This window comes from Piliocolobus tephrosceles, chromosome 18 (genome assembly GCF_002776525.5).
Source record: "Piliocolobus tephrosceles isolate RC106 chromosome 18, ASM277652v3, whole genome shotgun sequence".
Lineage (NCBI taxonomy): Eukaryota > Metazoa > Chordata > Mammalia > Primates > Cercopithecidae > Piliocolobus > Piliocolobus tephrosceles.
In genome coordinates, this window is record NC_045451.1 from 69,850,925 (window position 1) to 69,877,422 (window position 26,498).

General features: G+C 37.3%; 1 protein-coding gene and 1 non-coding gene across 16 annotated transcripts in view; both read left to right on the forward strand.

The window, feature by feature from the left end:
• ANKRD12 (ankyrin repeat domain 12) overlaps positions 1 to 26,136 on the forward strand; it is a 132,475-nt gene extending 106,339 nt beyond the window's left edge. For 12 of the 15 annotated variants that reach the window (XM_023228402.3, XM_023228390.3, XM_023228396.3 and 9 more), the window contains 5 exons: positions 3,038 to 7,749; positions 12,407 to 12,505; positions 18,188 to 18,331; positions 21,911 to 22,006; positions 23,295 to 26,136. In XM_023228402.3, the coding sequence (XP_023084170.1) occupies positions 3,038 to 7,749; positions 12,407 to 12,505; positions 18,188 to 18,331; positions 21,911 to 22,006; positions 23,295 to 23,480 (5,237 nt within the window). In that variant the 3' untranslated portion in view covers positions 23,481 to 26,136. The remainder of the gene's footprint in view (positions 1 to 3,037; positions 7,750 to 12,406; positions 12,506 to 18,187; positions 18,332 to 21,910; positions 22,007 to 23,294) is intronic. The other 3 variants (XM_023228392.2, XM_023228400.2, XM_023228398.3) reach the window with 1 other exon arrangement.
• Positions 20,332 to 20,432, forward strand: LOC111553634. Its single transcript, XR_002735016.1, has one exon. It is a non-coding gene; the product is annotated as a small nucleolar RNA U13 (small nucleolar RNA).
• Positions 26,137 to 26,498: the final 362 nt, after the last annotated feature.

Genomic DNA, 26,498 nt, shown 5'->3' on the forward strand with positions numbered 1-26,498 from the left:
GTGATCCGCCCATCTCGGCCTCCCAAAGTGCTGGGATTACAGGCTTGAGCCACCGCGCCCGGCCTACGCTATATATTATTATCTCCCCACATCAGCCACATCTGCTTCGTTTGGTTGCAGTTCTATTTGCATACCATACAAGAAAAGATGGAAATTGATGGTTCAGGAGAACAGTTAAGCCTAAGGATAATGGAGAATTCAAATAACATTTTCACTATTCTTTAAATGTTACACTTTCAGTTGCAAATATCTGAAGCCGCCTTGAGATGTACAAGAACTTTTGAATGTATTTAAATGCATTTAAATAATAAGATGGAACTTAATTTTTTTTTCACGGAGAAGAAAAATGCTGGCTGGGCGCGGTGGCTCACTCCTGTAATTCCAGCACTTTAGGAGGCCAAGGCGGGTGAATCACCTGAGATGAGGAGTTCGAGACTAGTCTTACCAACATGGTGAAACCTTGTCTCTACTGAAAATACAAAAATAAGCCAGGCATGGTGTCAGGTGCCTGTAATCCCAGCTACTCGGGAGGCTGAGACAGGAGAATTGCTTGAACCCAGGAGGCGGAGTTTACAGTGAGCCAGGATCGTGCCACTGCACTCCACCTGGGCAGCTGAGCGAGACTCCATCTCAAAAAAAAAGAAAAAAGAAAAATGTCTTAATAAAAATTTTAATAAAATGTTTTAACAGTTGCTTAACCTATTTCTCACTTTCTTTCCTAGTTTGTCAAATAAAATTGTTGAGAATAAATTGAGATGATCAACATTAAAAATATTTAAAGAGCGTTTTGTTAGAAATAATTGTATAAAATGTTTTATTAAATACAGGTTTAAATTTAGTTATAGGTAGCAGAGACTTTAAAAATTGGAAAAATGGAAAATAACTAGTGTAATGATAAACATAGCCATTTTTTACTTAAGGGAACTTGAGGGTTTGGAGATTTTAGGTGATTTTCTCACCATAGCAGTCATCTACTAAGAAAGGCAGAACAAACTTTTTTTTGAAGAGTTACTGCCCCACTAGAGTCCAGGACCAGGCTGATCTATGTTCTTGAGTGATTAGAGTAAATTTAAAAATTGGGGACTGCTCAGGCAAAGAAAGGGAAATGGTCTGCAAGTGAAATGGCATCATGGAGGTGTAGTGGTCTTTGCTGAGGCCCACAGGCTGGCCAGCCGCTGATTGAGCAACACAGGGTCATTGCAGATGGCACTGAGAAACCAGTGTTCAGAGAGATGAGTCTGATGGGCATGTTTGGCACAGGATCCAGAGCCATGTGAGGGTCATTCAGCTGTAGAAATGTCTCAGCTTTCATCATGGACATAGTGTCAAGATAACTTATTTATGTTAGAATTTACGTTCTTTCCTTTTAAAAAAAAGTAGGCATCTTTTTAAAAACCCTTTAGAAAAAAGGCATATCTGAATTGAAATGCATTGCTTCAAGTTGATGAATCAGGAACACAAATGACAAACCATGGATCTCTCAGTTTATGTTTAACTCCCTTAAGAGAATTTACAGGGCTGGGTGATGGGTGCAGTGGCTCATGCCTGTATTCCCAGCACTTTGGGAGGCCAAGGCGAGTGGATCACTTGAGCTCAGGAGTTCAAGACCAGCCTGAGCAATTTGTGAAACTCCATTTCTACCAAAACTACAAAAAATAAACACATAAAACAATTTGTGATGTTTATATAATTAAACCCTTTAAGTTAGTGTTTTTTGGTCAGTTTTGGATTAAAGGATCTTATTCGAGTTAAATATTCTCTCTCCTAAAAAAGTGCATATGTGCAGAATTTACACATTTTACTAGCAAATGTTTCCCCTTAAGACCCCGGGGTTATATATATAAGTGCATATGTATATAAATGTATATATAAATATGTATGTTTTTGGTTATTTTTAATTTTTAATTATAGATACATAATAGTTGTATGTAATTTGTGGGGCACATGTGATATTTTGCTCCAAGTATTCAATGTGTAAAAATCAAGGTAATTGGTTTACCTCAAGCATTTATCATTTATTTGTGATAGGGGCATTCTAATTCCTCTCTTAGTTATGGTGAAAGGGGAATAAATAATTAACTGTAGTTGCCCTATTGTGCTACTGAACACTAGATCTAATTTGTTCTATCTAACTATATTTTTGTACCCATTAACTCTCTCTCATCTCCCCCTTTCCACAACCCTTCCCAGTCTTTGACAGTTGTCATTCTATTTCTGTGAGTTTAATTTTTCACTCCCCCATACGAGTGAGAACATGCAATATTTGTCTTGGTGTGCATGACTTATTTCACTTAAAGTACTGTCCTCCAGTTCCATCCATGTTGTGGCAAATGATAGAATTTCATTCTTTTCTATGGCTGAGTAATATTCCACTGTGTATATGAACCACATTTTCTTTATCCATTCATCTGTTGATGGACACTTAGATTGATTCCATATCTTGACTATTGTGAATAGTGTTGCAGTAAACATAGGAGTGCAGTTATCTCTTCCGTATACTAATTTCCTCTCACTCCATTTGAAATGGCTTTTATCCAGAAGGTAGTCAGTAATGAATGTTGGCATAAATGTGGAGAAAGGGGAACCCTTGTACACTGTTGGTGGGAAGCAGCCACTGTTTGGAGAACAGTTTGAAAGTTCCTCAAAAAACTACAAATAGAGCTACCGTATGATTCAGCAATTCCACTCCTGAGTATACACCCAAAAGAAAGGAAATCAGTATATAAAAGAGATATGTGCTTCTATGTTGACTGCAGGACTATATTTTTATACTATATATTGTGATTTTAACATACACTGTGCTTTTAGAAGTGTCAAAAGGAGCCTCATCATAAAGCATATTCTCTAGAAAAACTGTTCTACAACACTATCAGAGTTCTTACATATTGCTATTACATTATTTCCATATAAATCTGGAGTGATTATGAATTTGAAATGTTTATTGTATAGGCTATATCTTTTTCACAGAAAAAAAAATACATATATTTTTCTGACAGTTGTGTGTTGACCAACACCACATTTTCTTTTTTTATTCTAGATTCCGAAGAGGCTCAATCTGTAAATCCTTCTAGTGTTGATGAAAATATTGACTCTGAAACAGAGAAAGACTCTCTCATCTGTGAAAGTAAACAGATACTTCCCAGTAAAGCACCTCTTCCATCTGCCCTTGATGAGTATGAGTTCAAAGATGATGATGATGAAGAAATTAATAAGATGATTGATGATAGGCATATTCTTAGGAAAGAACAACGAAAAGAAAATGAACCTGAAGCAGAAAAAACTCATTTATTTGCAAAACAGGAGAAAGCTTTCTATCCTAAATCATTTAAAAGTAAAAAACAAAAGCCATCTAGGGTCTTATATTCAAGTACTGAAAGTTCTGATGAAGAAGCTCTTCAGAATAAAAAGATTTCTACTTCATGTTCTGTCATCCCTGAAACATCAAATTCTGATATACAGACCAAAAAGGAATATGTAGTTTCAGGTGAACACAAACAGAAAGGCAAAGTTAAAAGAAAATTGAAAAATCAGAATAAAAATAAAGAGAACCAAGAGCTAAAGCAAGAAAAGGAAGGAAAAGAAAATACAAGAATAACAAACTTGACAGTAAATACTGGACTAGATTGTTCAGAAAAGACCAGGGAGGAGGGGAACTTTAGGAAATCTTTTAGCCCAAAAGATGATACTTCATTACATTTATTTCATATGTCGACTGGTAAATCTCCCAAACATTCTTGTGGATTAAGTGAAAAACAGTCAACACCACTAAAACAAGAACATACTAAAACATGTTTATCACCAGGAAGTTCCGAAATGTCATTACAGCCTGATCTTGTTCGGTATGATAATACAGAATCTGAATTCTTGCCAGAAAGTTCAAGTGTAAAATCCTGTAAGCATAAAGAAAAAAGCAAACATCAGAAAGATTTCCACTTAGAATTTGGTGAAAAATCAAATGTCAAAATAAAGGATGAAGATCATAGCCCAGCATTTGAAAATTCAGATTGCACACTGAAAAAAATGGATAAAGAAGGTAAAACATTAAAAAAACATAAATTGAAGCATAAAGAGAGGGAAAAAGAAAAGCATAAAAAAGAAATCGAAGGTGAAAAGGAAAAATACAAAAATAAGGATAGTGCCAAAGAACTACAGAGGAGTGTGGAATTTGATAGAGAATTTTGGAAAGAGAATTTTTTTAAAAGTGATGAAACTGAAGATCTCTTTTTAAATATGGAACATGAATCCTTAACATTAGAAAAAAAATCAAAATTGGAAAAAAACATCAAAGAAGATAAATCAACCAAGGAAAAGCATGTCTCAAAAGAGAGGAACTTTAAAGAGGAACGAGACAAGATTAAAAAGGAAAGCGAGAAATCTTTTAGGGAGGAAAAAATAAAAGATCTAAAAGAAGAGAGAGAAAACATACCCACAGATAAAGACTCAGAATTTACTTTGGGTATGAGTGCCATTGAGGAATCCATGGGGCTTCATTTAGTGGAAAAGGAAATAGACATTGAAAAACAAGAAAAGCATATAAAGGAAAGTAAAGAAAAACCTGAGAAGCGATCTCAAACTAAAGAAAAGGACATTGAGAAGATGGAAAGAAAAAACTTTGAAAAAGAAAGGAAGATAAAACATGAGCATAAGTCAGAAAAAGACAAATTAGATCTTGGTGAATGTGTTGATAAAATAAAAGAAAAGGACAAGCTATATTCGCATCACACAGAAAAATGCCATAAAGAAGGTGAGAAGAGCAAAAATACTGCTGCTATTAGAAAAACTGATGACAGAGAGAAAAGTAGAGAAAAGATGGATAGGAAACATGACAAAGAAAAGCCTGAAAAAGATAGGCATCTAGCAGAAAGCAAAGAAAAGCACTTGATGGAGAAAAAAAATAAACAAACAGATAGTAGTGAGTATACTAAATCAGAAAAAGGCAAAAATAAAGAAAAAGACCGGGAGCTAGATAAAAAGGAAAAATCTAGAGATAAAGAAAGTATAAATATAACTAACTCCAAACACATACAGGAAGAAAAAAAATCAAGTATAGTAGATGGTAATAAAGCACAACATGAAAAACCCTTGTCCCTTAAAGAAAAAACAAAAGATGAACCTTTGAAAACTCCAGATGGAAAAGAAAAAGATAAGAAAGATATAGATAGATACAAAGAACGAGACAAACATAAAGATAAAATTCAACTAAATAGCTTACTCAAACTAAAATCTGAAGCAGATAAACCTAAACCTAAGTCATCACCAGCGTCAAAAGATACCCGGCCTAAAGAAAAGAGGTTAGTGAATGATGATTTAATGCAGACAAGTTTTGAACGGATGCTAAGCCTTAAAGACCTAGAAATAGAACAGTGGCACAAAAAACATAAGGAAAAAATTAAGCAAAAAGAAAAGGAACGGTTGAGAAACCGTAACTGTTTAGAACTTAAAATGAAAGATAAAGAAAAAACAAAGCATACACTAACTGAATCCAAAAATAAAGAACTTACTAGGTCAAAGAGTTCAGAATTGACTGATGCATATACCAAGGAGAAACAACCTAAAGATGCTGTGAGTAACAGATCACAGTCTGTTGACACCAAAAATGTAATGACTTTAGGGAAGTCATCTTTTGTTTCAGATAATAGCTTAAACAGGTCTCCTAGATCAGAAAATGAAAAGCCGGGTCTCAGCTCCAGATCTGTATCCTTGATTTCTGTTGCTAGTTCAGAAGATTCCTGCCATACTACAGTGACAACCCCAAGGCCTCCAGTTGAGTATGACTCTGACTTTATGTTAGAGAGTTCAGAATCCCAAATGTCCTTTTCCCAGTCACCTTTTTTGTCAATTGCCAAATCTCCTGCCCTGCATGAAAGGGAATTGGATAGCCTGGCTGACTTGCCAGAGCGGATTAAACCACCGTATGCAAACAGACTTTCAACATCCCATCTTAGGTCATCTTCTGTAGAAGATGTTAAACTAATTATAAGCGAGGGGAGACCTACTGTAGAAGTTCGAAGATGTAGCATGCCTTCTGTCATTTGTGAACATACAAAACAGTTCCAGACAATATCAGAAGAGAGCAATCAAGGTAGCTTATTAACTGTGCCAAGAGATACTAGTCCTTCTCCCAAACCTGAGGTATTCTCAAATGTGCCTGAAAGAGACCTTTCAAATGTGTCTAACATACATTCCGGTTTTACAATTTCTCCAACTGGAGCTTCAAACAGCAAATATGTTTCAGCTGATAGAAATGTCATCAAGAATACTGCCCCAGTGGGCACTGTAATGGACAGTCCAGTGCACTTAGAGCCATCTAGTCAGGTTGGTGTGATCCAGAATAAGTCATGGGAGATGCCTGTTGATAGACTAGAGACATTAAGCACCAGAGACTTTATCTGCCCAAATTCTAACACACCCGATCAAGAATCCTCTCTTCAGAGTTTTTGCAATTCTGAAAATAAAATATTGAAAGAAAATGCTGATTTTTTATCCCTGCCGCAGACTGAACTGCCAGGAAACTCTTGCGCTCAGGATCCAGCATCCTTTATGCCTTCACAGCAGCCTTGCTCTTTCCCCAGCCAATCACTTTCAGATCCTGAATCGATTTCTAAACATATGTCTTTGTCATATGTTGCCAATCAAGAGCCAGGTATTTTACAGCAAAAAAATGCAGTTCAGATTAGTAGTTCTGTTTTAGATACTGATAATGAATCTACAAAAGATACAGAAAATACTTTTGTCCTAGGAGATGTTCAAAAAACAGATGCCTTTGTCCCGGTGTACTCTGACAGCAATATTCAAGAAGCATCACCAAACTTTGAGAAGGCTTATACTTCACCTGTATTACCATCAGAAAAGGACTTTAATGGAAATGATGCCTCTACCCAGCTAAATACACATTATGCATTTAGCAAACTAACTTACAAGTCTTCCAGTGGCCATGAAGTTGAGAATAGCACAACTGATATTCAGGTCATTTCACATGAAAAAGAAAATAAACTGGAGAGTTTGGTTTTAACTCATTTGAATAGGTGTGATTCTGATTTATGTGAAATGAATGCAGGGATGCCAAAAGGAAACCTAAATGAACAAGATCCAAAACATTGTCCTGAAAGTGAAAAGTGTGTGCTTTCCATAGAAGATGAAGAATCTCAACAAAGCATTTTATCAAGTCTGGAAAACCATTCACAACAGTCAGCTCAACCAGAAATGCAGAAATATGGTCAGTTAGTTAAAGCAGAATTAGAAGAAAATGCCGAAGATGATAAAACTGAAAACCAAATTCCTCAAAGAATGACTAGAAACAAAGCAAATACAATGGCAAATCAAAGCAAACAGATTCTTGCTAGCTGTACACTATTATCAGAAAAAGACAGTGAATCCTCATCTCCTAGAGGAAGAATAAGATTAACTGAAGATGACGATCCACAAATTCACCATCCACGGAAAAGGAAAGTGTCACGTGTACCTCAGCCTGTGCAAGTGAGTCCCTCTTTACTACAAGCAAAAGAGAAAACTCAGCAATCTCTGGCAGCCATTGTAGATTCTCTGAAACTAGATGAGATTCAGCCATACAGTTCAGAGAGAGCAAATCCATATTTTGAGTACTTGCACATAAGGAAAAAAATAGAAGAAAAACGCAAATTATTGTGTAGTGTGATTCCTCAAGCACCTCAGTATTATGACGAATATGTAACATTTAACGGATCCTATCTCCTGGATGGAAACCCCTTAAGCAAGATTTGTATTCCCACAGTAAGTAACATCATCCCTTCCTATACACCTGTAAGACTGCCCAATAGAAGTATAACGCTAGCCACGTAGGTAATTTGAAGTTTTCTAGTAGATAGATTCTTTCAGCAAAACCGTCTGTTAATGAGTCAAGAAATATAAAGCTAGTAACGTTCTTCTTTCATTCCCCAACTTTATTTTCCCTTAAAGAGTAAGAAATTTTAGCCAAAATAATATATAGTGACATAGCCTTGAAATATAGGTACAACTATAAAAAACAAATTTAAATTAGAACTTTGTACAAATGATTTCAGTAAAAATCATTTCAGATGAACCATATTAGATTGGTGCCTTAAATCAGTCTGTTGACTTTATATATGTATACATTTATTGTATAAATTTACCCAGGGATTTATACACATAGACTATATAGAGTCTGCATATGTATTGTAAACACCTAAATGTGTTTGTTATATTCGTACTGTCACCTTTTCTTACTCTCGCAAAGGTGATGTAATTGAAGTTTGACTTCCTTGAAACAATTCTTGGGATATATCTAGTTATATTAGAAGTTTAGCTGTATCAAATATTGTTCTAAAAGGGACTATAAGCAGAGGTGAGAAATATTCCTGGATGTAGTGGGACTTTTTTTTAATTTTCATTTTTTAATGAGAATTACTAAAGTAGCAAAACACAGCACAATATAGTAGAAAGCACTGTAGATTTCCAATTCGCATATATTACTACAGTCTGGATTTTGCTACAGACCCACTGTGTGATCTTAAATAATTCATTTCCCATCTCAGATCCTTAGTTTTCACATCTGTAAAACAAGAGTAACTGTCTACCCTACTTCAAAGCAGGTTGAAATAGTATGTACCAAAGCCCATTAAAACTTTTAAACACTATATAGATTTAAGGTGGTTACCGTTGTTTTATACAGCTGCAAATCACTGTAAGGGTCGTATTTATTCAAGCTAATATATGAACTCCAGATTTGTACATAAAATGCTGTGTGTTTGAGTTTACTGGACTGAAACTCGTTTACTTAAAATTTAGTTAGAAAAATAATAAAGACCAGAATAACAAAAATCTTGTGGGCACTACATTCTTTTTCTTACTTTCCAATATGGCTTTATCCATTTGTTTCCTCCCAGCCAACTAATTGCCATTTTATGAAAGTAATCTTTCCTCACATTTATGTAATCCAATTATAGAACCCATTAGAAATTGTAAAGTGGAGGCCAGGCCTGATGACGATAACTGTAATCCCAATACGTTAGGAGGCCAAGGTGAAAAGAGCACTTGAGGCCAGGAGTTCAAGACCAACAAGATGTCTACAAAAATAAAAATGAAAAATGAAACAAATGTGGTAAAACATACCCAGAGTCAGTTTGTTTATCCTTCCAGTACTTTAATCATAATTTAACCAGAATGCTGCCATTTTTCCAGAAGAAATCAAGGGGAGTAAAACTGCAGGTCAAATCCCCAAAATCAAATGAACAGGGAGGAAAACGAGATTTGTTACAATCTCGTCTCTGCTGTGACCACTGATTACACACTACAGAAATCTTGAAGGGGTTCCAAGAGTGGATGATAAAAGGAAAGTGAATCCATGAGAAGCTGTCAAGGGAGTATTGTCAAGACTCTTGGGACCCGGATATTGAAAGACAAAATCTCCAAGCATGATTTACTTAAAAGGTAGAGGAGGAAAACAGCAGAGGGAAAGCTTTCTCAGAGAACCTCCGTATCTCTTTGGTGATTTTCCCTTTCTGCTATATGTGATCTATGTTAATGATTCCCACATTTAAATATCCTGCCCAGATCTCTCTCCTTGACTTCTTTTTTGTAACTGCATAGCTCCACATGAATGTCCATAAGCTTCAGAAACTCAGTAAGTCAGTACTGAGCTGAACTTACCCAATAACCTGCTTCTCTTTCTCCTCTCCTGTCCCCTCCTGTGGCCTCTCTTACCACCCTCCAGTTCTCACACTAAGCCTCAAGTCTTTCTGAGGTGTTCCCTCTTGTTTATGTTTATCGGGCCAGTCACCAGTATTTTTCGAACCTGTTTCCTTCACTCCCTCCTCCATCTCACAACAACACAATAGTAATCTGCTACCTCAATTCCTTGCCTACAGTGTTGTCCCCATAGTGTCTGTTGACACACAGCAGCAAGCTGTCAGACCTTTCATGGTTCTCTCTTACTTAACCCTAACATGTTCTCCATAATACCTCTTCCACGGTATGTTATTTAAAATCCTCCTGTGCAAATGGGGGAGGCTTTCATGGTCAAGTAAGTTTGGGAAGCACTTTTAATCTAAAAATAGGTTCAGTGCAGAACTTACCAGAAACTTTGATGTATTGGGAGTTTTCTAAGTGGGTACATTTATACAAGTATACAGTGTTTTCCAAACTTGTTCTTGGAAGCATTTTTGTAGATCTTTACAGAATTGTAAGATTGTAAAGAATTGTAAGAGATATTGTGGGCCCAATCTTCTGTGGAACATACTTTAAGAAAAGCACATTTGCAGCATAGACTGCAGCCTGCATTACTTTGCCCCCGCTGATCTCTTCTGCGATCTTAAGTTCTTAGAAGATCAAATTTGACAAAATGGTGTGAAATGAGGATGACGAGAGTAATGGCAAAACCCAATTCCTTTTGCACCAACCTGGCGTTGTCTGCAGATACCATTCTGTCTGTTTTTGCATGCCATCCTCTCTTCTGGGAATTACCTGTCTCCCTCCTTTTCCTTTCTTCCCACATGACTCATTTCACTAACTCTTTAACTCCCGCACTTTCTATAAGATGCAGGTCAGGCATTTACCCTCTTGAGGAAGCTTTCTCTGGCACCTCAGTATCAGACAGTAGATAATCCGTCCTCTACATTCCTTGAAATAACTAGAGGCCTATATGGTTTTCTAATACTAAAACAGCACCAAACTACCTGTAACTCATGCTAAATTTAAAGCAGTTCACAGGATGCAGAAATCAAAAAAATGGAGTACTTCTATTAGAGGCCTGAGAAATGATCAGTTCTAGTAAGTTATTTGTCCTGTAGAATTTTCCACATTGTGATTCAACTGATTGAGTCTTTGTGGTTGTATTTAACATGTTTTCAGTCTCTGCTGATCATAGAGTCTGTAGAGCCAGGTGTGATTTTTGTCGAGCTTTTCATATATGGTTTTACATTATGATTCCTGTGGCACTACATCAAGAAGGGCAAAATACCTGGTTGTCCCACTTTCATATAGAATTGACTGTTACACCAGAAGTGTTATAACTTGCCAAAACATACTGAGGTATCTTCCTTTGCCCTAATGTGCTAGCAGTAATTATAAGCAACAATAAGAGGGGGAAAATACAAATTCTCCAAGGGGTAGAAAAAGAGTATTTAGGGATCACAGATGTTTTTTGCCATCTCTTGGATGTCTTTTGTTTTGTTTTGTTTTTTGAAACTTATGAGGCAGGGCTTCAGTGTGTTGCCCAGGCTGGAGTGCAGTGGTACAATCATAGTGTACTGCAGCCTCAAACTCCTGGACTCAAGCAATCCTCCCATCTCGGCTTCCTGAGTTGCTGAGGCTACAGGCGGACGCCACCACATACTGAGACCCCATATTGATGGGTCTCAATATGTTGCCCGGGCTGGTGTCAAACTCCTGGTCTCAAGCAGTCCTACTTCAGCCTCCCAAAGTGATGGGATTACAGGTGAGAGCCACTATGCCCAGCCAAGATGTCCCTTTTTTTGTGTGTGTTTTTGAGACAGAATCTTGCTCTATCACCCAGGCTAGCATGCGAATGCAGTGGCATGATCTCAACTCACTGCAACCTCCGCCTCCTGAGTTCAAGCGATTCTCCTGCCTCAGCCTCCTGAGAAGCTGGGATTACAGGCATGCACCACCACACCTGGCTAATTTTTGTATTTTTAGTAGAGACAGGACTTCACCATTTAATCAGGCTGGTCTCGAACTCCTAACCTCATGATCCACCCACCTCAGCCTCCCAAAGTGCTGGGATTACAGGTGTGAACCACCGTGCCTGGCCAGTGTATCTTACTTTAACAGTGGAGTTACATGCATAGATTGAATCAGCTTCCTTACCTCCAGTATCTACCAGAAAACACAGTTCACCACAATATCAAATTAGAGATGAACCAAAAGCGCTTTGGAGTATGAATAGACAAAGTCTTGTGGGATATTACATGTAATAAAGTTTGAAAAAAATTCGTTAGACCATTTCATCTGCTTCTATAAAAGAATTAAATGTAACACTCAGGACTTTAGTGTTTGATATTGTATTATGTCTGCAGACAGACCTCACTATATAGCTTTAATCTTTAGGAGTGTTTCCTCCATGTGTATACCAGCTTTTCTGGTTTTGCAACTCCTTCCTCCTTCCCTCCTTGTCTGTAAGCTGACACTTACTGATGATCTAAAATGTGTGTGGTAGTCCTTCTAATTTGCTGTTTGAAATTTGTTGTGGCCTTAGAATCAAAACGTCTAAACTGTGCTCAGTGTTTCAAACAGAAGTAACAACCAGTTCTATAATTAGTGCTGTATTATTTAATTCACAGGACATCGGAATTTGATTTTTTTATGCACTAAAAGGGTTTAATTTTAAAAGAATAGCCCATTATTGTAAATAAAACCTAATTTTTTAAACTATATATGTCTTTTTAATTAGATTACACCACCACCTTCACTGTCAGATCCACTTAAAGAGCTTTTTCGGCAACAAGAAGTTGTAAGGATGAAACTACGTTTGCAACACAGTATTGAAAGGGTAAGAAATGTTTAAATTTGTACTTATGGTAAAAACAACTGGTTTTTACCAATACATTAAAATGGCCAATAATTTTTTATTAGTGGATTTTTAAAATTTAGAACCATTTTGAGAAATGGTTTGGTTTTATCTTGTGTTTAATTAGATGGAAAAATTTTAAGCCTATTTTAGGATTACTGCTCCCATATTATAATCTATGTTGAATATATTTTTAATATGTAAGTCTCTGTCTTCTTGTTATTTGTTGAATTTGTAGAATTATAACAGTAGATTCCTAGTGGAATATTTGAATTTCCAAGTTTTGGAATCGTTGCTTGGTTCCAGCTATTTCAGGGCAAAAGGGCAAAATACTTATAAAGGCTATGCTTATTTGTCCACGTAGGTCTGCCTTAGTATCGGCCTTCCAGTGGTTAGTCTTGGCTTGAAATTACAGGAAGAAAAACCTTCATCAGAGTATTTATAGAAATTATAAGTCATTTCACTTGGATTTACAAAATATAGTCTGTTCTTAATTTTGGGTGAGGGTTGAGGACCTCTGAAAATGTGGTGTAAACTATGATCCTTCTTCACAAAAATATATACATACTCATATGCAAACAAAATTTGTATATAATTTGTTTGATTCATACATGATCAATTTTCTTGGCGCAGGTTCTTAACTTTTTTCCTACTATGGACTTCTGTAACAGTGTGGGAAATTTGGAACCTCTTCTCAGAATGTTTTTAAATAAAAAAAAATTCATAGGATTACAAAGAGAAGCAACAAATAAAAGAAGCACAATACAGAATTTACAACACTGCGTGACCCATTGACAATGCGCAATTTGTCAGCAATAAGAAGTTAGGTAATATAACACACATCAATAGCTATTTCAACTATCAGACGTTTGAAGTCACCTGGTATATATTCATCTGTGTACCTGTCCAGGTTACAGAAAGTCTTGGCACCTTACAGTTAAGAATTCTTACTTGAATTGTGCAATTTGTAGAACTTTAACACATAACAGAATGATAACATCTTCCATGTATTTGACCAATGAACAATTTAGAATTGCAGAATACTCGAGGGCAACTTTAAATGTCTAACTGATGTGAGAACAAAACACTTCACCGTGTGGTGGCTCAGTAACTACTAGCTACAAAATTGCTTGATCTTGGCCAGCTATGTCATACAAGTATCTCTACACAGAACTGCAGTTAGGTGTCATGTAGCAGCAAGTCTCATAACTGCAGGGATTTTGTTTTGTTCTGTTTTTTGAGACAGTCTCACTGTCACCCAGGTTGGCAGTGGTGTGATCATCATGGATCACTGCAGCCTCAACCTTCCAGGCTCAAACCATCCTTTTGCCTCAGCCTCCCAAATAGCTGGGACTACAAGCATGCACCACCACACCCAGCTAATTTAAAAAAAAATTTTTTTGCCAGGTGTGGTGGCTCATGGCTGCAATCCCAGCACTTTGGGATCATCCTGGCTAACACGGTGAAACCCCGTCTGTACTAAAAATACAAAAAATTAGCCTGGCATGGTGGCGGGCACCTGTAGTCCCAGCTACTCGGGAGACTGAGGCAAGAGAATGGTGTGAACCCGGGATGCGGAGGTTGCAGTGAGCCAAGATCATGCCACTGTACTCCAGCCTGGGCGACAGAGCGTGAGACTCTGTCTCTTAAAAAAGAAAAAAATTTTATAGAGATGGGGTCCCACTATGTTACCCAGGCTGGTCTGAAACTCCTGGGCTCAAGTGATCCTCCTGCCTTAGCCTCCCAAAGTGCTGGGATTATAGGCATGAGCCATCGTGACCAGCCGCTGCTGGAATTTTGAAGAAGAATAAAAATTTGGGAGGATATCAGTACGTCTATAATACATTAATAATTTAGAAATATTTGTGATTTCTATGAATGACAAAGCTGCAGATACTCTGATTCTACTGTGGTTTGCAGACATATTTATGATTGAAAGAAATGCCAGTTGGAGGCTAGTGAAAATAAAGACATAATTTTTTCCAATCCAAGTTCACAGGCTACCCTACCCCCATTTTATCCTCAGGTTTCTTGAGGGTTTGAGGACCTCAAGTTAAGAGCTACGCTGTTCAAGGGTCATTTTCCCCACAGAAAATGGTAACATTTGAATGCTATACTAAATGAACAAACCAAGTTTACAGGCCCATTCCCTCAGAACTTCCCCATGCGACACTCTATCACCCAGGAAACTAAGAGGAAGCAATACATTGGCACACCCATAACCTGTCCTTAGAGGACACTGAGAGGCTCTGCTCTAGGGATTTAAAAACACAAAATTAAGAATGCTGATCGAAAGTATACTATTTAGATTGTCAGTTAAGCAACATTTATAATAAAATAACATCTCAATTATTTTAGGAGGGAGAGGCTCTGACTTTAGAAGATGTATTTCTTGGCCGGGCGCGGTGGCTCATGCCTGTTATCCCAGCACTTTGGGAGGCCGGGGCAGGTGGATCACCTGAGGTCAGGAGTTCGAGACCAACCTGGCCAACTTGATATCAGCCTGGTGAAATCACATCTCTACTAAAAATGCAAAAATTAGGCGTGGTGGTGTGCACCTGTAGTCCGAGCTACTCTGGAGACTGAGGCAGGAGAATCACTTGAACCGGGAGGCAGGGGTTGCAGTGAGCTGAGATCGCGCCATTGCATTCCAGCCTGGACGACAGAGTGGGACTCCGTCTCAAAAAAAAGAAAATGTATTTCTCACATGGTGTTTGCTTTTGAGGGATTTTTGGTTATTGCTCTTAATCTCTACAGTACTACAACCAGCTTTTTAGGAAGACGCATGTAGCTGTTTTTTCGTTTGCGTCAAGGTTTTGGATATGTATTACTTCAAGTTGCACTTGAAATTGTACTTAAATCAGAAGTGTTAGGCCTACCTCTTTGAATATCATTTGTCATACAAGAATTAAGTTAATTAGGACCATGTTTGTTTGTTTTTTTCGTGAATTTATGAAAACATTAAAACTCTGCAATAATACATATTTGGATATATTGTGGCCTGTTTTCTCCATCAGGAGAAGACCAAAGTTCCTTGGAGTTGAGGAGAGAATGGGAACCATGGTGGGGAGGAGAAGACAAGGCACATTCTTTGTATTCTCCCAGCCCAGCCTTCCAGACAGGGCCAATAAAATGATATCTGTTATGAAACTGGCGAGTTCCTGGAGTCACTTTACCTCTCCATGAAGTTCCAGCTAGCCACAGGTCCCAGGGTTATCCCCATTGATATTTAGGCCAAAGAATGTAGTTAGGACCAGATGGCACAATCTGTAGCCAAGATTAGAATGGGTTGGGATCTGCAGCTGGACCCCAGGAATTCTCAATTTTCTAAACGCAGAAGATTGCCTAGATCATTTTATGAACCTTGTGGTAGAGTGACTCTGCATATTACATAATTAGTTTTGGTCCCCACTGAATACATTCAGACAGGATTTTATTGTGTGTGTCAGGTTTACAAGTAGTTGACGTCATCATACAGTATGTTTATTTCTATAAAAATACTCAGTATAAAAAAGCTGCCAACACAAAGGCATACCACTTCACACCCAGTAGAATGGCTGTAATCGAAAAGACAGATGTAACAAGTGCTGGCGAGGATGTGAAGAAATTAGAACCCTCACATTGCTGATAGGAATGTGAAATGACACAGCTACTGTGGCACAGTTTGATGGTTCCTCCACAAGTTGAACAGAGTCACCAGATGACCTGACAGTTCCGCTCCTACTTGTTTATCCAAGAGAAATGAAAACATGCATCCACACAAAAACTTGAGTGTGGACGTTTATAGCAGCATTTTTTATATTAGCCTCAAAGTGTAAACAGCCTGTAGGGGAGGCAAAAGTTAACCTCCACCATCTTAAGATCTCCAGCTGGGCCTTAAGGGCACCTCAGCCTCCCAAAGCATTGAGATTACAGGCGGAAGCCACCGTGTCTGGCCAGCATGTTTTAAGTGATTTTTATCTTTCTTCATCTGACATAGATAAACAGGAGAAAAATGTGCAGATTTGTTTCATCTAAGGTTTATGTCACATGGGAGCCAAAGAAGTGACAAAACCTGAGTGATTTTATGCTAGGTTGAAGAAAGAAAGGCGGCTGTGGAAAAGTCACTAAAATCCACTGGAAGGCTAAAGGAAGATGAAAGTTATTTTAACAAGGTCTGTTTGTACAGAATTCTCTTGGCCTTGACTCCCTGTCACTGGTCATAAGAATGTTTCTTTCCTCCTGGTTTCAGGAGAGCATCTTTCCCATGGGAGTTTTATCTCTGGCTTTCAGGTAGAAAGGGGAGGTCAGAGCACTCTTGAGCCTGCTGACTTCAAATTGCCTTTAGCTCAGAATAATCCTTATGCCAAAGAGGCATATTTTGGGGTAGCATTTTCTGCCACCCTTCAAGCCCAAATGTCTATCAACTGATGAATAAATAAAATGTGGTATATCCATGCAGTAGAATATATTTTTCAGCCATAAAATGGGATAAAGTACTGATGCATGCTACAACATGGATGAACCTTGAAATCATTATGCCAAATGAAAGAAGTCAATCATGAAAGACCACATATTTGCATGTTGTATGATTCCATGTATATTAAATGTTCAAGATAGGGAATTCATAGAGACAAAAGTTAGGTTGGTGGTTACTAGGAGCATAGAGGAAGGGGGTGCAGGGAATAAGGAATGACTGCTGATGGCTAGCAGGTTTCTTTTTGGAGTGATGGAAATGTTCTGGTGATGGTGGAACATCTTAGTCAGTACACTAAAAGCCACTATTTTATACCACCATACTTTGAAAAATAATTTTAAAATAGAGAAACTGCTAGTTTCGGAGAGAGAAAATGTATTTCTACTTTTGCAACACTGGGAGTTCTCAAATTTCTTAAGCCTACTGTGAAGAGAAGACTACTCTGAAATTTGGATTCTGTAGCGTGTGTGTGTGTATGTGTGTGTGTGTGTGTGTGTGTGTGTGTTTGTAGAGATGCGGTCTTGCCACTATGCCTGGCCTAACAAATTGTTTTTGAAATAAGATAAAATCACTTAAAATGTGCAGGCCAGGTATGTGGGTCACACCTGTAATCTCAGCACTTTGGGAGGCTGAGAGAGGAGAATCACTTGAGCCCGGGAGATGGTGACCAGCCTGGGCAACATGGTGAGACCCCTATTTCTACAAAAAAATTTAATAATTAGCCAAGTGTGGTGGTCCACACCTATAGTACTAGCTACTCAGAAGGCTGAGGTGGAAAGATTGCTTGAGCCCAGGATTTTGAGATTACAGTGAGCTATGATCATGCCTGCACACCAGCCTGGGTGACAGAGTGAGAAGAGGCCAGGCACAGTGGCTCACACCTGTCATCTCAGCACTTTAAGAGGCTGAGGTGGGAGGATCACTTGAGCCCAGCATTTTGAAACCAGTCTGGGCAACATAGTGAGACTTCGTCTCTAAAAATATATATACATTTTTAATTGGCTGGGCTTGATGACGCACCCCGGTAGTCCCAGCTACTAGGGAGACTGAGGTGGGAGGATCGCTTGAGCCCAGGAGGTCAAGGCTGCAGTGAACTGTGATGACACCACTGTACTCCAGCCTAGGCGAGAGAGTAAGATTGTTCTTTAAAAAAAAAAAAAAAAAAAACTGTTGAAGAATTTATGTTTTTTAATTCTCTATTCAACTAGGAAAAACTCATTGTATCCAATGAACAAGAAGTTTTGCGAGTTCATTACAGAGCTGCAAGAACACTGGCAAATCAAACACTGCCATTTAGTGCTTGTACTGTCTTGCTGGATGCCGAAGTATACAATGTACCATTGGACTCTCAGGTAAAATGTTTGTTGATACATTTAGAAGGAATGCTCTGAAAAAATGCAACTTGGCTGTTTTTAGAATCTATTTCCATGGAAAGAACTTGAATTCAACAATCATTAAGGTCAAAGAAGAAAAACTCTTTCAAGCCAGAGTACTTCTAGATCAACTGGTCCTCCATTTTCTAAAGCACTGTAAACATTAGGTTTCTGTTATAAAAACAGATGATCACAAAACACCTGTACGTTTAGGATAGTGCCCTTATAGGTACATGTAATTTGTTTCTAAAGTGAGTGTTTATACCTTTAGTTCTGACCTTCAGGCAGCTAGAAAGCTATTGTACACTGAAAAATAGTGCAGCTAGATGGTACCTCTAGGTTGTGACCGTCCTAAAAACAGTGAATCTTCTGGTTTAACGTTGAATGTTGGTGGAATACATGAATTGTGGAAGACTGGAGAAATACCTTCAATAAAGTTTACTGCTGCATATAAATTATATGAATTCAGAACCAGTCATATTAGTTTTCAGAATTCTTTTATGGCTCATAAACCAGAAAAGAAAGAATTTAATGATTAAAATTTTTATAATAAACAGTGAAGGATTATCACCTGAAAACAGACTAGGAAATGCTATGTTAAGGAAATAAGCTAGTAATACAAGGGATAATAAGGTATATCACAGAAAAATGTTTTTAGACTCTTCTGAGCTTTATTTTTCTCATCTATAAAAAAATCAAGATTGAACTAGATAGGTAGGTTTCAAACTTAAGGCACCGGATGGGCGTGGTGTCTCATGCCTGTAATCCCAGCACTTTGGGAGGCCAAAGTGGGCAATCACTTGAGCTCAGGAGTTCAAGACCAGCCTGGGAAACATGGTGAAACCCCATCTGTACAAAAAGATATAAAAGTTAACCGAGTGTGGTGGGGCACACCTGTAGTCCCAGCTACCAAGGAGGCTGAGGGAGGAGGATCGGTTGAGCCTGGGAGGTCAAGGCTGCAGTGAGCTGGATTGCACTACTGCAGTCAAGCCTGGGCAACAGAGTAAGACCCTGTCTCAAAAAAAAAAAAAAAAAAAAAAAAAAAAAAAAACACTTTAAGGCACCAACTTTTATTTCAAATGGAAGTGTTCAGAGATATCTGAGGACGCTATTAACATGAATAATTGGATCTCTTCAGAAAGAACTGTGTAATTAAAGAAATAGGCACTGAGAGGCCACTGAGGGACTTTCTATAACTTTCATATTTAAAGATGTTTAAAGGGAAGAATGGATAGTTTTTAATAACTGCAATTAACAGTTGAACCATGTTCTTACAGGCTGGACTAAACAGTGGTATCTTGAGGTCTTTTCAAGTTTTGAGCAGGCATAGAGTAATGAATTTTAGAGCAATATAAATTGAGCTTTATAATCAAGCTACAATGAAAAGTCTCTTGAAGATTTCTAGCTCAGAATGGTTGAGTAAACTAACATACCTGTTGATTTCTTCTTTCTCCCAAAACTCATTGAAATGACAAAAGACGCAAAAATTTAAAAGCCTGGCACGGTGGTGCATGCCTGTGGCCCCTGCTACCCCTGGTGGCTAAGATAGGAGGATGGATTAAGCCAAGGAGTTCGAGCCTGCAGTGAGGTGTGATTGCGCCGCTGCACTCCAGCCTGGGTGACAGAGTGACACCCTGTTTCTTAAAAATAAAGTAATTAATTAAATTCATTAAAAAGAAATTCATAGCAGACCTGGAAATTGAGGTGGGAAACTAACTGTTAGACAAAAACATTAAGGAATTTCTGATAAGATTTAAAATAGATGAAAACATGTGGGTAATCAAATACAGCAGAGTTGAGGAAGGCCCAGTATCATATAGTTTAAAAAGACAATTTTAAAAATAAATGCGTTTTCCTGAAACAGTACCAATTTTCAGTTATAAAGGGATTTTGAGAATTTGAATAATTCATTTTACCCTGCCCCAGATTTTCTTAGTGATCCAGACCACCTGACTTTAGATTAAATTAAGCTTGCTGAGACCCTTTTGTGGATCATAAGCCTGATGATTGGGTTTTCACACTGTGTGAGACAGGCCTCTCTCAAACCTTGTTGCATCATGCGCACATTACCTGTCTGACATGGGGTAAGAACTTTAGCTTGATGAGATACCAAAATGTGAGGTGTATTCTCTTGACAGACAGAAACTTAGGCTAAAAACATTTCTGCATTTTTGGTGACTGACTTAAATATGGACCTGGTATCTACCATTTTACAGCTGGCTTTAGAGTAGACAGTCTCAGGTAGCGTGGGTGTTTCCCATGGGAATAGCCTTGGAAGGAACTAAAGGGAAGAAAGTCTACTTTTCTTTGGGTAGGGGCTTGGATCATCCATTAGTCTACTCTCTTATCATTTCTTCCTTTTCAAAATAAACTTGTTTGAGCACCTGAAATGTGGTAAAGAAAAATAAATAAATAAAGCTGTAATATTTAAAAGAGCCAACAATATACATTTTAAATAGTCAAAACATCTAACTTGGAGACCAAGGCAGAAATTGTAACTGCTAAAAATGTGAGTGGTGGCCAGGCACAGTGGCTTACACCTGTAATCCCAGCACTTTGGGAGGCTGAGGTGGGCAGATCACAAGGTCAAGAGTTCGAGACCAGCCTGGCCCATATGGTGAAACCACATCTCTACTAAAAATACAAAAATTAGCCAGGCGTGGTGGCGGATGCCTGTAATCCCAGCTACCTGGGAGGCTGAGGCAGGAGAATCGCCTGAACCTGGGAGGTGGAGATTGCAGTGAGTCAAGATCACGCCATTGCACTCCAGCCTGGGCAACAGAGCAAGACTGTCTCCAAAAAAAAAACAAAATGTGAGTGTGGGGCTCCCTGCTGCCTAGAGGTGACTGACAGCATCGGTAGTGGTGGTAGTAGAGGGAGTGAGTGCCGCATTGAGTGCTTCCTGTGTACCTCAGCGTTCTGATGAGGGCTTTGTAGACACTTCGCATTCTCAGAACAAGCTGAAGAGAGGTACTGTTACCACATTTTACAGAGTAAAAGAATCAAACTGTATCATTAGTTCAAGATTACAGAGTAAGATACAGAGCTGAAATTTGACTATAATAGTCTGTTAATTACAAAACTGGTATTCTTAAGTGTTGATAAAGAATTTCTTCATGAGCACCCCAGATATTGGTCCTGGAAGAAATTTTGACCTCAAAGGCAGCTCTCTCCCAACTAGATACTTTTTGTCCCTACAGATAGTGAACAGTAACATTAAAATTAAATCTGTAATTGATTATACAGTAATAATGTCATAGGCACAGTAGTTAACATGCCTTTTTGCGAAACATCTTTGACTTAGAGCAATAGGAATCTATTTTAGTTAATAATTAAACCTACCATCCCAAGAGTTCTAATAACCAATCTGTCTACACAATGTGGAAGTAAAAGTTTTACCAAACTTCAACAGTATTCAATTTATATATTTATTATTTTGATATAAATATATTTTCATCATTACTAAGAAAGGGGCATATCCCATAAAAAATACTATAATGGCATATAGATTTTAAAGTGGTTTATTGTATTTTATAATATTCAACTTTTCTCTTTTAGTCTGATGACAGTAAAACTTCTGTGAGGGATCGCTTTAATGCAAGACAATTCATGTCTTGGTTACAAGATGTGGATGATAAATTTGACAAATTAAAGGTATGTATGTTTAGAAGTCAGTTTGAATGTTTCACCCTTCTTAAAAAATAAAAGCTCTACAGCTGTATTAGGGAGAAATAATTAGGAGGGGAAATTCTGGTTAGTCATGAATCCTCACACTGGGTCACAGTGGGAAAGATAAAGACCACAAGTCCATTTTAAGGACTAGCTGTAGTATGGAAGAGGAAATTACCACAGAACATTCCATTTCCAGTGTGGGTCTTCACGCTTATTATCCAGTGTACCTGTCTGGTTATAGTTTGAACATATAAAAGAACAGGAGAATGGTAAGGAATATAATTTTCAAATCTATAAATTATTTTATTTGAGATTTTGAATCATTTCAGAAGTCTTTTCCCCCTAGATTTTCATGTTTCTTTTGATAATTTGAAATCTCATCATTTGAAATAATATTTTCAAATTAAAATCTGTAACAGGAGTCCCAACCTTTCTAGCAACAGGGACCAGTTTGGTGGAAGACATTTTTTCCATGGGTTGGGCTGGGAGGATTGTTTGGGGATGAAACTTGCACCTCAGATCATCAGGCATTAGATTCTCATAAGGAGCATGCAACCTAGAACCCTCGCATGTGCAGTTCACAATAGGGTTTGAGCTCCTATGAGAATCTAATGCCGCTGCTGATCTAACAGGAGGCTGAGCTCAAATGGTAATACTTGCTCGCTGCCACTCACCTCCTGCGGTGTGGCCCAGTTCCTAACAGGCCATGGATTGGTACCAGTTCATGGCCCAGGGGTTGGGGACCCCTGCTGTATAAGATGAAAATGAAGTTGCAGACCCACAAATAGTTGGTATATGTGTACAAACAGGATAAAACAGAAATGGACTTGTAGGCCGGGTGTGGCGGTTCGCACTTGTAATCCCAGCACTTTGGAAGGCCCACGTGGGCAGATCACCTGAGGTCAGGAGTTCAAAACCAGCCCGGCCAACATGGTGAAACTCCATCTCTAACAAAAACAAAAATTAGCTGGGAATAGTGGCACATGCCTGTAGTCTCACCTACTTGAGAGGCTGAAGCAGGAGAATCGCTTGAACCCAGGAGGCGGAGGTTGCAGTGAGCCCAAGAGCTCACCACTGCACTCCAGCCTGGGAGACAGAGCGAGACTCCGTCTCAAAAAAAAGAAAAAAGAAAGAAATGGACTTGTAATTCAAATGCTTTTTATGCTCCTGATGTGTCCATCTTAGTCCCTAAAGAAACTGGATGAGATTAATTTTTAAACAAAGCAAAATTAACAGAATAATCAAGTAACTCTTCTTTTCTTTTAAATAGACCTGTCTTTTAATGAGGCAACAACATGAAGCTGCAGCTTTAAATGCTGTCCAGAGATTAGAATGGCAGCTCAAACTCCAGGAACTTGATCCTGCCACCTATAAATCTATCAGCATTTATGAAATCCAGGAGTTTTATGTTCCCCTTGTTGATGTTAACGACGACTTTGAATTGACTCCTATATAGCAGTCAGTACTTCCTGATGGTCTTGTCCTAACCTGGTGATGCCCAAGCATTATACTGTGGAATACTGCCTTTTGACAAAAATACTCATGCCTTTACAATTGTTAGTAAAGTTCGATTATAGTTGGTTATGTAGTAAACACTGTCATTTTATAAAAAATGAGAATTATTTTGGATCTTAGATCCAAACACAGTTTCTAATAGAAAACTATTATTTATATTGGGAAAGGTAACTATTGCATTAGAGCATGTTGGCAGACTGGTAGATATTTAAAAAGTTGAGAATCTGCTAACAGCGCTGGAAGTTGTTAGCACTCTGAGTAATAACCACTAGTATTCAAATCTCTTTCAGGTTTTATTTAAAAAAAAAAATCAATAAACTAAGAGGTTCAGTTCCTACCAAATAATTTCTAATGTGGGAGAAAAACTTGGCACAAAATTTCTTCAGTTTATTATCTGTAAATTAATTGTACAGTTTTCTTTTTGAAAGTTTTAATATTGTCTTCCTTTTTAATAACTTATTTTATACATATTGTGCAGATGTAAATCTTGTAATTAATGGTCAAACTGTATACAAAGGGATTGGTAGTCAAAACATGTACAAAGAAATACCTGTAAAACTGTTTTGTCTCATGTTTTATTGGACCAAAGTTGTGGTTTGTATGGAGTGTAGTAGTAGTGTGTACAGGTAGAAAACTTTTAAATACGGCATGCATGTGTTTCAGTTAGCTTGTTTTCATCACCATAACTGCAAAGATGTGGCTTAGTTGTATTGCATGCTTCCTATAATTTAACTCTCCATAATTGATGCCTGCAATAGTGTAAGGCGTTTCATACTAGTCTCCTCTAGTAGACCTGTGACTTACTGTGTTGGACATATTATTTAGACTTAGTCATACAAAGAAACTTAGCTCTTTTTTCATCTCACAGTAGAGCCTATTTCCCCAGGAAACAAATAAATGCCTTTGAATGAAAATTCTGAAATTGTAAATGTCTATTTTAATATTCAACTATGAAAGAATCTGTGAATATATGTAAATATGTTTAATAAATTTTATTGGTCATGTTAAATCATTGTAAAACTTTTTTACATTGCTTAATGTTTTAAGCTTAATAGCCTTTGCACTTTTAAAATAAAAACCAAGTATGCAAATCAAAAGAAGATATTTGGTAGTCAAAATAAGTAAAAGAAATATAGGAATATTCCAGTCAGTCTCTGAAATGTTTGTGAAAAACAGGTTAATATGTTGTATTTTTTTCCTTGTATCAAGATGCAAAACATGATTTGCAAAATTTTATAATTGAAATAAAACTTGGTATGCTGTTTTATAATAAATTAGCAATATACTTAGAAAAAAATCCAGTTTCTCCTATAACATGATGTAAATTAAATATTCAGGAATATTTCAGGTCTGAAATCTGCTGCTGAACTTGTTAGACATTTTTGAAAGGAAATTAGGTTAGTGTACAATTTATCATAAATATATGAGGTAAAATTTGCAAAACTTTCCACAGTACTTTCTTGAATTATACTGAATGTTTCTGTTCCAGTAGAGAAAAGTGAAGCAAATATGTGAGGAATGAAGTGATCTAGTGGAAGTTGGAAATTCCAGCTAATGGGAGAGAATGGAAATGTTTTTGAGTGCAAAGGTACATATTAAGCTTAGGGATTTTTGAATTTTTACGTCAATTTATATTTTAATTCTTACTGTACTTGGCATGCGCAATAATGCAGCACATGTAAAAAAAAAAATACACAGTGCAAGGACTTTATTATAAAGGTTGGATGTAGTTTTATTTAGAAATGTAGGTGAGAGATTTTGGCCTTTTTTATTGGATAAATTGGGCCAGAAAGGCAGGGTAGATTTCGAAGCACTGGTTCTGTTGAAGTTAAGTTTATTAAGCCTGGGAACATTAAAAGCTAATTTATAAAAGCAATACTTTTTAATATGAAAACTTACTGCAAAGTTTGTTTTATACTTTTGCCTAAAAAGGAAATTTGATGGGATACTGTGGCAAATCATAAAAATCAAAAACCAGATAATTGAACTTTGAAGTTATAGAAAATCAGAGAGGGGTAAGTTTATAGGGCATTTTGTTCTGATGGTTCAACCAGAGGTCTGGGAAATAGCACTGTTGGACCAAACAGAACAACCTTTTAGAAGATAAAAGCGAGCAAGAAAGAATCTGGTGAATTTTAGTCATCCCAGCTTTTTAGTCTTAACCACAGTTCTCACTTTCTTCAATGGTACCTCAAAAAGCTGGAGCCTCTCTGCCATGATTATGCTTCTACAAATTTCCTTTGTAAAGAGACTCAAAGCTAATGATAGCTTAAAAGAAAAGTTAATGCCTTCTCATTGGAAATGTATAATCAAATAAGTAGTTAAGGGCTTTTGGTATTAAAGAGATTCTGAAGCTCTGAAATGCTAGAAAAAAATTTGGAATGGAGTATATGCCTGAAAAGGGTTTGAATTCAGAAAGAAAAAGGATGGTTAGTTTAATCAGTGATTCTTTTTAAACTCTTCAAATATCATGAACAAGATACTAAATTGTACCTAAGGATTTGTATTTCTTTACAATTTGTTCTAAATATCTGTTTAATGACTAGTTGATATTTGTGCATGTTATTTAATAAAGAGTTATATTTTTATAGAAAAAATAAGAGTGAAATGTGTGCTAACTGTTTTTTACCTAACTTTACTTGGGCAGCTAGCAAAATTGCAGAAATATTCATCCTGGGAAAAGAAACAGCCTTTGAAGAATTAGCCTTTCAAGTTCGAATTTATTTAATAATGAGAAGTCTCACAAGTGAATTTTTAAGTACAGGCATACCTCAGATATACTTTAGGTTCCAGACCATCACAGTAAAGCAAATACCACGACAAAGCGAGTCGAGGAATTTTTTGGTTTCCCAGTGCATATAAAAGTTTTGTTTATACTATAGTCTATTAAGTGTGTAATAGCATTATGTCTAAAAATATGTACATAAGTTGAAAAATGTTGCTAAAAAATGGTAACAAA